Here is a 14,465-nt window from a genome sequence, read left to right as displayed (position 1 = left end):
CCAGCGAGTATATCACAAGCAAAACACATAGACCCTGAAGGAATTCGACAAGCAGTAAACTAACACGACCTTCAAACTTAATCTTAAACTCCAGACCACCAAACATACACTTGTCACAAACTACACTCCCCAGACATACACGAGTCACAAACTACACTCCCTAGACAAACACGAGTCACAAACTACACTCCCTAGACAAGCACGAGTCACAATCTCCCTCGTCTACTTTCTGGACATCACTCATCGCTACATCCCTACAAGCACCATTATAACATACCCCAAGACTCTTATTACTCATTTGCCCTGCACTTTGTGCACACAGACGTGCATATAACATAGCAACACTTAATGACCTATGGTCCCTGCAAGTGGACGTGGCTGACTTCATGAGTGCTGTAGAATCCTCATAGAAATAGCCTCAAGTGGATAAATAATCTTATTATATAGATCCCTTCAGTTTGTACTATTGTGACTTTATGTGTTACTTTACTATGACTTATGGCTATAATATGCTCTATTGCACTTTGCAATGCTGTGTTAAGGGTGTCAGAAACTAGACTTAACTACGTAAACTAGCCTTTAGGTATTTAGCATAACCTCCTGTGTTTCGAAGTATTGACACTGACTTCGAAAAATAAAGTCTCTTGAAGGACCCAGGATAAAACAAAAATGACCTAGGGTCACTCATCATGACCTCTTGTGTGACCCCTCTCGTGACCTGGACGTACGTACCTGTATGACCCTCATGGGAAGACCCGTCTCCTTTGCCAGCTGCTCTCTGATGTGACGAGTTGGTTTGGGCGTCGAAGCAAAGGCGTTCTTCAGGATTTCCAGCTGTTTAGCCTTGATGGTGGTCCTGGGGCCTCGCCGCTTGTTGCCGCCCTGCGAGTCGGCGGAGGAAGAGGAGGCAAGGCATTAGAGAGGCAATGGTGGTAGAAGTGGGTGGGGGGAGGAGACGATGGAGGTGACTAACGTCCACACACATGATGAATTACTGCAAGCGGCGGAGACCATGAGAGAGAGAGAGAGAGAGAGAGAGAGAGAGAGAGAGAGAGAGAGAGAGAGAGAGAGAGAGAGAGAGAGAGAGTCGAATCGGAGGTGTTCCCCTTCGCAGAACTCGGGGACAGGGGTCGAGTCGGAGGAGGTTTTCCTTCGCGATGATACAACTCTAACCAGTCACCAAAGGTGGATTTCATAATTGTGCTAACTTTACCCATCACTGCTATACGAGGATTAAACTCCCTTCAGCCCTACACTTGCAGATACATTCATTAGACTAAGTATATGTGAAGCAACGAGTCCAGATGATTACTATAAATGAGTCACCTGTTGAAGTAAAGCGTCCAATAAAAGCCAACCGGAATAACGGCCAAGTCAGCATAACTGGTCATCACTTTCACCCTCACTAAAGTGTGTCTGAAGGGTGAAGACGAACCAGGCTGATGGGTATGTGTATATATAAGAAAAAAAGGTAAGACTTCACCACTGGGCGACGCTAGCTCAGATACAGGGAAACGAGTCAGTGACTCAATCAAACAAGAAAGTTCCCCAGAGGGAAGTGAACATGACTCTTTCTTTTGTGATATGTAGATTTCGTTCACATTTCGTTTACCTTTTTACTTTGTCTTAAAAGAAAGAGTGCTTACTGTACCCTTTATTAGACCTTTTTATTGCTGAACATTACAGGTTTCTAGTGAATGAGAGGAGGAAATGTATTAGCTAGTATCTTAACGGAATGAACTGATCTCCCTCCACTATCCTATGTTCCACCCTCGTCTCCTTATTTTGCCTCTTGTATCTCCAGTTACCTCCCCTGTAAAGTAGAATCTACCTCCTCAACTCCCTATCTCTCCACGACTCCCTGCAAGGTGCAGACTACCTATTTCACTTTCCCACCTCCCCATCTACTTCCTCCCGTCTTCCATCCCGCCATGGCACCCTAAAATGTTCCTATCCTCCTCACCTTTTCATCGTCGGCGAGTTTGGCTTCCGCGCTTGCGCTCTGGTCCTTGTGCTCGGAGCTTCCCTCGGCGTCAGACACGTCGGAATCGTGGAAGTTGCCTCCGTCCTTGTCATTCGGTGGTGTATCGCTCGATATGCTTACCTGTGGAATGGACAGACGTTTGCCAGTGGCTGGAGGATAGGTGAAATGAGTGTGAGTGTGAGTGAGTGAGTGTGTGTGTGTGTGTGTGTGTGTGTGTGTGTGTGTGTGTGTTCTGAAGTCTCATGGCTTCAGTCTGTGTGTGTGTGTGTGTGCCTGAAGTCCCATGGCTTCAGTATCACCCTCAAATATAGTCAGGTATGACTGCACTCCATCCTGGTAAGTCATTAAAGTAGACCAGAAACGACAGCGGTTCCAAGACAGACCCCTGCGGCAGGCCACAGGTTACCGACTCATCCCACTCACAGTATAGACCTCCCTCCTCCTCTATAGTGGCATAGGGAGAGGGAGGTTTACATGGATGAACTGAAAACAGTTGGGTTGAACGGGTTGGGGATGAGACGATGGATGGATGAGTATGGAGTCAAATGAGTAAGGAGAGGAGAGAAAGTACGTATAATTGGTCTGACCAGGTGGTTATGGGAGATGAGAATAGGGTGTGATGGTGGTGTGCGTTGGGTCGGGTTTTATGAAGGTTGCGTAGTTGGGCTGAAGCTTGCGTGGGTGAGGCGAGAGGTAAGGATGGTGAGTGAGGGTGAAATGAGGTGTGTGATGGGGGGAATAAGGAGGTGTGAGGAAGATGGGGGGTGATACGAAGTAGGGAGGGGTTGAGGGGATGGAGTGAGGGGTGTTGTGTATGAGACGAAGGAGACTCGAAGATGGTGTTGCTGAGATAAAGGGACCAGCAAGATATGGTGAGAGCAGTGTGGGCGGAGTGAGAGCAGTGTGGGCGGAGTAAGAGTAGTGTGGGCGGGGTGATAGCAGTGTGAGGAGGGTGAGAGTAACATGGATGGTGTGAATGTAATGTGGATGGGGTGATGTACTCGTCTGAAGGATGAGACCACAGTAGTGTAGGTAGGAATATACTGAAGAGAACATATCATTCCTAAATCACACACTCATTAATTACAGATTCAGAACTCAACAGCTTGAAGAATAACAACATGAATCATGTAATTAGATTCTGTTATCTAATCACATATTCATACATGGAGGCAGAGATGAAGTGAGTTAGTGACTCAGAATCTGCTTAATCTTATATTACTATATGGATACAAAATACATATACATACATCTAATAAAAACAAGCAAGTCATAGTTATTAGTATGCAAATAGCGGGTTTTTTCTAGCCAAGCTGCTAATTCTATACTCACCTGTGACTGCTTTCTTTGGCTATAAATGTCTCATTTGGGTTCTGGAGGCTACCAAGGATATGAGTAGCCAGTACGTAGCCTCGTTGCTTCGAGCACAGTCGAAACCCCATACCTTAGCACATTACACATTAGCTGATTTTGAAAGGCAAGGAGCAGCGCTTTATGTGTCGTGCTTGGAGGAGAGTAGAGGAAGGCTTCGAGGAGAGATCAGAACAACCTTGGCCAACAGCACTCGTGGTGAGGATGTATGTATCAAGGGCAAGGCCCCCAGCAGGGAAGGGCAGTAGTGGGGAGGTAGTGGAAGGGGAGAGAAAGAGGGGAGGAGGGGATGAGGAACCAGTATGGAGGGTAAGGGGGGGGTAAGGGAGGGGAAAAAAAGTTGCCCTTGTTGGAATGCTGCTAAATCGCATGACTCTCTCTCTCTCTCTCTCTCTCTCTCTCTCTCTCTCTCTCTCTCTCTCTCTCTCTCTCTCTCTCTCTCTAGCCCTGTCTCATGGCAACATCTCTCCATAGGTGCGTAAGAGATAGCATCTCTGTCTTTCTCTTCCTCTCCGAGATCAGATGATGTGATATGACCTATTATCTCTCTTTCTCTATCTCTCCACACACACACACACACACACACACACACACACACACACACACACACACACACACACACACCTTTGATTTTCAACTCTAGGTTGACAACGATTGATGCATAGAAGGAAAGCTCTGAAAGTTGGGATAAAAAGAGAGGTTTGGAAAGAGTGAAGAAAGAATAAATGAGAATCACGAGAAAGTATTGAAGGCTGATGAAGATGTGATGAAATTCCGTAAAGGCGATCTGAGAGTCGATAAAAGAGAGTTGAGGAAGAGATAGACAGTTAATCCAAAGTTACTAATCCTATACGTGAATGAAATACCAATTAAGAAACCAGGGATTAAGCTCATTTTAGTAGGAGGGTGAATGAAAATAGCAAAAATGGTCTTCAAAGAAATATACAAAACGTAAACTAAACATTACAAATCAGTATTGATAAATCATTATTCAGCTCATATTTTCGAGGTGTATTGAAATAGTGAACTATTTACCCAACGTATGAATAATGTAGTGGATTACTTGAGCATGAAAAAGATGATACACAAAAATGCAATGTATGAGGCTAAGAGAGAACTTAGGGTCAGGCCCACATAGAATCCAAGTCCATTTTCCTGAAGAGGATTGTGACAACGATAGCGAAAACTGGTGTTGTTATCGAGGAGACGAAGTCTGGACTCGAGAGCAAGGTGGTAGATGTCCTCAAGATGGCATAATGGAACTCTTGTTAGTAGTCAAGGGAGGATCTAGGGTAGTACCCCATGCAGGTCTTGCTCAAAAAAATTCTTAAATACTTTCCCTTGTCTTTTCCTTTTCCGTTTCATAATTCTCTGTATATTTCAATCAAGGCCCGGCCTTGATGTGGACTTTTATCCATGACTGAAGCTTCCAGCAGTTAAAAAAAATGTAGACCAGTCATCTTGAATTAACACTAAATAAAAGTATTAAAGAATGATGACACATTTACTGAATTATCCGAGCTAGAGCAACATTATGGCTGAGGGCCACCATGGACTACCAAGCTCAGTTACCATTTCGTTATGATAACAAATATGAAGCTTCAAAGCAAGGAGAGGAACTGATAGTGTTTTGTCTCGTTTTCGATAAGGCACTTGACAAATTGAATCACGGAATATCTACAAGATAGAGTATCGAAACCAAACATATAGTCTTCAAATCGACTGAAAGTGAACCCGATGGAGGTGAACGAAGATGAAATTTTTTTTTGCAAATAGTTTATCAAAAGATCAGTTATACATTACCGAGACCATTTTAATGCCCGATCGGGAAAGTGAATAGGAAGTGAAACAAGCCTGAAATTTAAGATTAAGAAGTAACCATAAGGAGAAAAAAAATGATTTAGAATACAAAGAGTAAAGAGAGAAGATAGATTGCTCCATTGAACCAAATGATAAGCAATGTGATTAATGAACACTTGCAGTACAATAGCCAGAAAACTAAAGATGAAATTGTTTTTTTGTAATGATACAAAAGACAGAAAAAAGTGAATACCTTTTGTATTCTGTTCACCAACCAAACGAACAGAGAAATAGGTTAGAGAGGTTTGAGCTCATTCATACACAAGTCACGAGCAATATAGAATGGCATTTAGAAAATATGAAATATCATGAAAGGCTGAAATAAATTCGAACTTTAAAACTCAGTAAGGAACTGAAATATCAAGACATTGGAAATGGTGACCCTAAATGAAAAATGGAAATCAAATCTTCTCATAAAGGAACAAGGAGAGTTATTAATTTGGTAGGATTACTACAGAAATATGTCAAGAGATATTGAGGTAAGGGATTTGTAAGACTCCCATCATAGAGAGCGAAAGATTTTACGAGAAGAAACAAGGAACATGCCTGGAACAACTACAAAAAGGTTTAAAAGAAAATTTGTAGAATGGTTGAAGTCAGTCCCAGATGAACCAGGTTTGGACATATAGCTCCTGCTGTAGGTAGGTTTAGCTAAAGTTCCTGGGACATTTAGCCACTGCTCTTGGGACATTGAACCACAGCTCGTGGGCCTTTTGTCCACAGTCCAAGGGACATTTGTACCACAGCTTGGGTTATCTAACCACAGCTCTTGGGCGCCATCTAACCATAGCTCTTGAGGCCAATCAACCACAGTCTGTGGGCCATTTTAAACCACAGCTTTTGAGACAATTATCCACAGCTTATGAGACATTTGGTCCACAGCTCCTGAAACATCGAACCACAGATGCCAGAATGCACACACACACACACACACACACACACACACACACACACACACACACACATTCATTATCATCTGCTTCTACCACTTTCAACAAAAAAAAAAAATATGTCCTGGTGCATTGGGAGGTGTGCTTTTGATCTTAATATTTCCCTGGGATGGTTATTGAGAATCAAGAAATAAATGTTGTTATTTTGCAGTCCATACGTTTCCTTTATGTTTGCATGTGTCGACGTTGGCCAATTTTCACTTTTATAGATCGTCAATGATATGTTTAATTTCCCGAGCACAATGACGTTTATCTGGCTGTGAAATGAACTTTGTGGTTCTATTGTGTCATACTTTGATATGCCTCAGGAAAAATTTACGTTTTGGGAGAGAAGGCATATAACATAAGGGTTCAGATAGATGCACACCGGTGATGGCGAGCGATGGCTGGGTCGCTCTTCTGGATATTGCAATTGTTGGTCAGTGATTGCTTTCTTCCTCTCCTTCGTTTTCTCTTCTTCTTCTTCTTCTTCTTCTTCTTCTTCTTCTTCTTCTTCTTCTTCTTCTTCTTCTTCTTCTTCTTCTTCTTCTTCTCATTATTACTACTATTATTATCATTATCATTATGATTATTATTACTATTATTACTACTATTATCATTATTACTATCATTATCATCATTATTATTATCATTATCATTATTATTATCATCATTACTATCATTATCATCATTACTATTGTCATTATCAATATCATCATCGTTATCATCTCTATCATTAATCATTATTACATTTATCATTATCATCATTGGTAAGATTATCATTATCATCATTATCAATATTCCATTTCATTGCCATCACTCGTATTATAACTAGTTATCAATATCATGACAATCACTTCATCTTCTTATTATTATCCGTGTTATCATTCTTACCATCATTATCATCATTAACTTCTTGTACATGTATACCATCTTTATTATCATTATCATCATTGTGAAAGTTTCTACCAGCATTCCTGTGATGTAGCCCTTGTCATCCATTCCTTAATCTTATATAGTTTTATCTATATTTTCATTTCAAATTATCATAAGGTTCGCCGTTCGTTTTAGCTTCTAACTCACACTGGCTCTGTGGAGCTTTGCTTGTGAGGCAATGAGGAGGAGGAGAGAGGTGAGGTTGTAGTGAGGAGACGGAGGTGTTGTGTAAGGGTAGAGAGGGCTGTATGAGGAGAGACGAGAATAATGAGAGGGATGAGAGGGGGTTTGTATGACACACTGAATATATGTAACTAATTCTAGACACACAGATGCACACAGGCAATTCTAGAGACATACACGACTAGTTTCAAAGCCATGAGATCATACGTAGCATTTTCTTTCTAGTGGCATACATAGTTTACGCCAGAAGCATGACGCATGTATACAGTTAAGGCCAGGGGCAAGACAGATGTATATAGGTAAAGCCTAGGGGCACGACACGTCTACACAACAAACGCCAGATGCATGACACATGTATATAGATGTATATAGCGAGTATATATTTGCCAGAATATCGCGAGTGGATACTTACATTAAAACCTGCAAATGCTGTATTAACCTTTGGGTCACCCACGCTCATGGGTTCGAGGATGGGCGTGGTGCTGGTGGGCGGGACTACGCCCAAGGACCTGGTCGGGGTGTTGGGTCGCCCCGCGCCCATCATGGCCGCCGCCAACCCCGCCCCTGCGGTTGGCGCGGGGGCCCCGGGGGGCGAGGTGGCAAGGGCGTTGGGATTGGCAGCGAGCGAGGGCGGAGGGAGGGGCCCCTGGCCGCTGGCGGGTGGGGTGCTAGTGTTGTTATTGGTCTCAACGGGCGGCTTCACGTCCATGGTCTCCTCTTCCTCCTCGTCGGAGCCGCCCCCGAAGGAGTCTGCGGGGAGGTCGGCCGTCACTCCGGATTACCTACAATACCGAAGGGCCCCGCCTTGTCACCACCACCACCACGGAAACACAAGCAACGCCTTCCTGGTGCCCCGTAAACCGAATCCAAAGCGACGGTAGCGGCCAGCGACTGACCAGCGATTGACCGACCCCTCTTACATAACACTAATTCCCTCTCTCAAGAAGAAACCAAATAAACAAAACAAACAAACTTTCTACTGACGTACGTCAGGAAATCGAAGCTTATGCTCAAGTGTTTCAAGTTATGACTCGAAGGCGACCAGGAAGAGTGTTGCGTGTGGTGGCAAGGATGACCCTCTCGTGAAGTCTCAGTAGCCGGGGCTATAGAACGCCAAGGCTACGAAGACACTCAGGTCACAGAGGCACTTCAGCGATACACAGGTGTACACAGGTTATATATATATGTATGTATATATGTGGCCCATGGTGATCGATGGAAGTTTGTCATCTACACAGGTGACAAAACTTGCATCTCAAACAGTTTACATCTCAAACAGTGACAAGACTTGGCATCTTAAAAGTGACAAAAAGTTGCATCTTAAAGTAACGAAACCTGCATCTTAAACACGTAAAATCTAAATATTAAACAAGTAATACATATTGTAAATAATCATGTAAATGTAAAACATTTAGAGGCTACGTCGGTGTAAAACATTTAGAAGCTACATCAATGTAAAACATTTAGAGGCTACATCAATGTTACAACATTAAAAGTCCCTCTCGTCTCTCGGTGTCCAAAATTACCAGCCACAGACCAGCCAACAAGCGACCAATGATTTCCTCTGAATAAATCTTCTTAATCTATTTTACTATCGGGTTAAATCCTCTGGAATTCACACCAGAGACAAACAGGAGTATCAGCTGCCCCACAGGAATGTCGAAGCCGCTATACTGCGTCGAATACCTGAAATACCCTAAGTCTGCCTCGTATCCTCATCTCTTACTGGCTAATTACATGAAGTCTCACCACCACACCTGACGAAATCTGAATCTCTCGAGGGGAAACAATTGTTAAATGTGTGTAAAGTTTTCATATACACTCTGTGTGTGTGTGTGTGTCCGTGTGTCCGTGTGGGAAGAGAGATCGTCTGGGGGGGAGGGATCATATGTAAAGCTTTCATATGATGTTATAAGGGAAAGGATAGAGACGATGAGGATTTCCTGTCTAGAAAGATAGGATGTCAAAACCATGAATGAACATAGAGAGGTTCTTTTCGCCAGTGCCTCGTCTCATCATCTTTCTTCAGCTCCATTTCTTTTCCTCGAATCCCTGAATCATAAGAAAAGGGTGACTCAAAAGTGAAAAGAGGAGCTGGAATACTAGGTTATAATTTGAAAAAATAATAATGTTACTTTATAAATCATAACTACGTATTCATCCTTATCAGTGCAGGCAAAAATTTTCCATTAACTAAGAATTATATCAAGGTGATTCAAGAGTGGTAATTGGAATCCTTCTGAAACAAAAGCAAAATGTTAGATTCATATTTATATTGTAAGAGAAATGTTTGAGAATAGATACAGTTCTGACATTTGACTGTCATGGTAGTTGATTACTTAGAATTGTGTAATACAGTGAAATCTGATCCTAAAAGATTGATAAAACATGCATTAGAAAGAATATATATGTATATATATATATATATATATATATAGGCGTCTATAGTTCTTTCCCTGAATATTTTTCCACGTAAGAAAAGGTTCCAATCTCTTTCGTTTAAGTATCTCTAAATTCTTTATATTTAGTTCAAGTATTTCAAAATTCTTTACATCGCTTATGAAGTATCATTAGATTCTTTGTATCACTTTATCAGAATTGAAAACTCGTCTACTCTGAACCTGTTATACCAGTTTGAAAAAAAAAAAAAGAAAAGATAAAGATTCAGTTCCATATCATAAGGTTTTGAATAGTCTTCAGTTCTACATCATCTCTATCTTTTGTCTCTATAAATTTCATCACTTATCCCTTCCTCCCTCCCTCCCTCACCCAACCAGTGACTCTTTTTTTTCTTCCCCAAGTATAAACAAGACCAGTAGCTTGAGGGGGAAGACTTAGCAAAGCCTCCTTCCTCTTCCGTCTCGCCTTAGGGCCTGGTGTGCGTCAAGTGCCAAGAACATCTTTTTCTCCTCTCTCTCTCTCTCTCTCTCTCTCTCTCTCTCTCTCTCTCTCTCTCTCTCTCTCTCTCTCTCTCTCTCTCTCTCTCTCCATATGAAGTGAGATGCCGCTCTTTAAAACGATGCAAAAAAAAAAGAAAGAAGGTATATACAGAGAGAGAGAGAGAGAGAGAGAGAGAGAGAGAGAGAGAGAGAGAGAGAGAGAGAGAGAGAGAGAGAGAGGTACAGCCAGCTAGAGTGAGGAGTGACGACGGAGGAGAGATGGTGTGATTAGACCTTGATGGGAAACGTAAGGAAAAGTCATCAATCGCACACGCCCGCGTGCCCAGCGCTCCCACGCTAATGCCACCGACCACCACACACACACACACACACACACACACACACACACACACACACACACAGCACACATGCACACATGTATGTATGCTTATATATGATAATAGCCAAAGGGTAAATGAAACGCGAGGACCCAAGATGTTTCTTCATGATATTTCACATCTTCAGGGATAGAGAGATCATTCATATCTCTGTATCACATTATCTCTGCTTCTCTGAAGATAGGAATTATCGCGAAATTGCTCGGAATTTCGTATTTCATTTTGCTTGTGGCTACCTGTGTATTCCTGATTCATGTGTTCTTTTGTGAATGATCTGCACATGTAAATGTATATATCAACTGCCTGTTATACTCATTTCTTGTATCTCCCCTGATGATGTGATTAGTACACGAAAGTGCACTTGTGAACTCATCGCGTTGCATTTCCCCGTGGCTTCATAGGAATATATATAAATATATATATATATATATATATATATATATATATATATATATATATATATATATATATATATATATATATATTTGTATGTGTTGGATATTGTTGGATACTAGTCTAAAGTAACACAAGAAAGTTGGACCAAAAAAAAATAAATCTTCGAAGTAGTATTCCTTTGCATATTGGTAGTCACATTAAGGGCATCTCATCAAAGCCTTCATACAAGTTTGTGGAACCCTCACACCTCAAAAGCCACTGGCAACGCTGCTTATAAAGGCGAGACAAACAGACAATCCAGCGAGATAAGGCAACGAGAACTTAAGCTGTTGTAGCCTTTATCTTCGTATCTTATCTGTTGTTGACTCTATCGATGACCTTCTGTCGTGGCCAAACAAGCGATCAGTAATTCATTGTCGGGTCCAAAAGCAGGTTTGTCCATCTTCCAAATTTTTCACGTGTCTTTTCTATACTTTGCATCTTAATATCAGAATTAAAAGTGATCCAGTGGTAAAATCAATTTCGAATATCTTATATAATATGGGTCATATCTACTCAAAATAAACAGAATGAATCTCGGGGTATTTTCTGGTTCCAGGACCAAGTTTGGGCGGCGTAAAACGTGGAATAAGACGTCCGTAGGTTTAGCTAATGATATGCAAATGAGGTGATCTTACCCCTCCCTCCCTCCCTCCCCCTTCTCGCTGCTCTTCACCCTCCTCCTCCTCCACCTCTTTATATCATAACTCGCACTACTGCTCGGTGGATTGTCGTCACACACACACACACACACACACACACACACACACACACACACACACACACACACACACACACACACACACACACACACACACGATTACGTCAACACATATGACAAGCCTTACACATCAAGTTGTCCTGCATTCGTGTTTTCTTACCTGGAGTCAGTCATAAACATCCCCTTGGCTCTCTCTCTCTCTCTCTCTCTCTCTCTCTCTCTCTCTCTCTCTCTCTCTCTCTCTCTCTCTCTCTCTCTCTCTCTCTCTCTCTCTCTCTCTTCACAGCTGTCCCTATTCCAGGTCCTTTTTTCCCATCTTTCCCATCTTCCTTCCTTTATCTTTCCCCCCTCCTGCTCTTCGTCCCTCTTCTCATTCCTATCTTTTTAACTTCCTCTGTTCTCTCTGCTTCTCTTATCTTCCCCTGACTTGTTTCCATCTTCTTCGATATCTTTTTTTATCTTTCATGCCTTCCCTGCCGTCTCATTTTCTTCCTCCTCCTCTTCTTCTTCTTCGTGTATTCTCCACTCTCCCCCCTCTCTCTCTCTCTCTCTCTCTCTCTCTCTCTCTCTCTCTCTCTCTCTCTCTCTCTCTCTCTCTCTCTCACGTAGCTCGTACAACTCGTTATCAATGACCACAGATGTTCCCGCGGTTAACTCTACGCGCTAACCCTGCCCTTGGGTGAAATCTCATCGTAAGTACTTGTAAAAGTAGGCACTCCCCTCTCTCTCTCTCTCTCTCTCCCCTCTCCCCCTCCCTCTCTCACCTCTCTCTCGCTCGCTCTCTCTCTCTCTCCCTCTCTCCCCCTGCCTTCCCTCTCGTTGTCTGGTGAGTTACGAGATGGTGTCGACACCTCATTTCACGCCTCAGCGGCTGGCACGTGAAACACCCAGACCGTGGCCTACCTTGGCACCTGGCACTCTCTTCCCCCCTCCTCACCCTCACCTCCTCCCTCTCCCCTCAACTCATGTGGCACCTTGGCATTCCACTCCCTTGTGACACTCTGGCATTACTCTCCCCCTCAACCTCCTCCTCCTCCTCCTATCTTCTCAGACCCCCAGAGAGGCATCTTTGGCAAACCTTTCCCCTCACTCTTCCCTCTCTCTCTCTCCCCTCTTCCATGTAGCAGGTTGGCATTGTTCCCCTCCTATTCCTCTAATGTGGCACTCCAACACTGACGATCCTCTTCCTCTCACTGTGTGACACCTTTGCACTCCTCTTGATCCCAGGATCCGTCATGCTAACAATTTCCCTTGTGTAGTTACCTTGCATGACCGACCCTCTTCCCTCCCATGGACACACAGTGGTCCTCATCTTCCTCTCCCATGCGTTGCGCCCTTGGACAAGAAGCATCTCCTCACATTACCGACGTGGCATTGTTTCCGTTCCATCTATTGTTTCCGTTCCATCCATGTGAGACGGCGGTAACGCACCTCTAAACCTTGGGGAAGGGAGTCCAGCACCTTCACTCTCAAGGTGAAATGGTGGCGCTACTGTCCCTCTCTATGGAACCCTGGAATTAGCGCCTCTCTCTCTCTTACCTCTGTATAACGCTTTGACCTCAGTAGTATTAGGGACCTGTTCCTACCGGTTCCTCCACCCTCATTGTACTCCATGTATCATTTGACACCGTCTCCTGCCCTCACTAGTGGCGCTGAGTGGCATATGCCTTGCAGTGAGGCCCTGTGGTTAAGTATGCCACATCCACGTCCCTCCTCTCCTTCTCTCGTCCAGTGTGGTTTATCATCCTCTCATTTGTAGCAAACCCCGACTCCCTCTCTCTCTCTCTCTCTCTCTCTCTCTCTCTCTCTCCTCTCTCTCTCTCTCTCTCTCTCTCTCTCTCTCTCTTCCTCCTCGTCCTCCTCCTCTGACTATCAGGCATGCTCGACCAAACCCTCGCATACGAAACATTAATACTCTTTTCTTCCCTTATGACACTGTGTGTTGTCCCCCTTCTCACGTATCCTCTTTCGAGTGTCGACAGGTAGGTCCTGGCGTGGCGCTTCAGTCCAACTCCCTCCCTTTAGTGGACGCTCTCATCATCCACAATCTCTTCGTGCTGCTAAACCCCACGCCTTCCCTACACGCCACAGGTAGCGCCATCTTCCCTCCTCCACCTGACGCAGGCTTGAGTGTTTACAAGGACACCGTCCCATCTCGAGGTACACTCAAGTGATCGTCAGCAATTAATCTGTGTATAACTTTAAGAATACATTCTCTTGTAATATCATCTTTGATAACAGAGTTTACCGTCCAAATCTATATCTACAGACATTTTTTTTGGGTTGATTATCCTCCGTGCTAACAGTGATATAAGCGATTCGTTAGGTAGAATTTTGCATTTCTTCGAAAGTGGAGGAGGAGAAAAAAAAAGACCTTGAGATTAATGAAATTACACGCCTTGATATATCGGACAATGACGCTTTTTGCCTTGAAGTTGTGATATATATATGTGTATATATATATGTATATATTTCCTGCAATACCAGGACTGTTCCGCTCACTTCTTTAGTATATTCTCTTTGTGTATATGAATGTATAAGATATAGAGATATATTAGTGACACTTCATATATACATATATGTACATATATCGATATGATTAGGTCATCAGATATATAATATATAGTTGTGACAACGATTGGCTGGTCTCGTCATGATAATATACCTCATTCAACACTACCTCATTACCTCATTACCCCCATTACTCCCTCTGATGACCATATCCAACGGCTTAACTCTCTGAAGACTAAGGTCATGGGTGTACTAACT

At 43.1% G+C, this 14,465-nt stretch overlaps 1 protein-coding gene across 2 annotated transcripts in view; it reads right to left on the bottom strand.

Moving 5' to 3' along the window:
- LOC139767252 (LIM/homeobox protein Lhx1-like) overlaps positions 1 to 14,465 on the bottom strand; it is a 202,272-nt gene that overhangs the window by 23,089 nt on the left and 164,718 nt on the right. For both annotated transcript variants that reach the window (XM_071696411.1, XM_071696410.1), the window contains exons 3-5: positions 7,676 to 8,013; positions 1,964 to 2,104; positions 733 to 882 (exon numbers count right to left, since the gene is read on the bottom strand). In XM_071696411.1, coding sequence (XP_071552512.1) covers positions 733 to 882; positions 1,964 to 2,104; positions 7,676 to 8,013 — 629 coding nt within the window. The remainder of the gene's footprint in view (positions 1 to 732; positions 883 to 1,963; positions 2,105 to 7,675; positions 8,014 to 14,465) is intronic.

Source organism: Panulirus ornatus, chromosome 59 (genome assembly GCF_036320965.1).
Source record: "Panulirus ornatus isolate Po-2019 chromosome 59, ASM3632096v1, whole genome shotgun sequence".
Lineage (NCBI taxonomy): Eukaryota > Metazoa > Arthropoda > Malacostraca > Decapoda > Palinuridae > Panulirus > Panulirus ornatus.
Note: the sequence above shows the minus strand (reverse complement) of the source record. Positions and strands in the feature narration are given on the sequence as shown.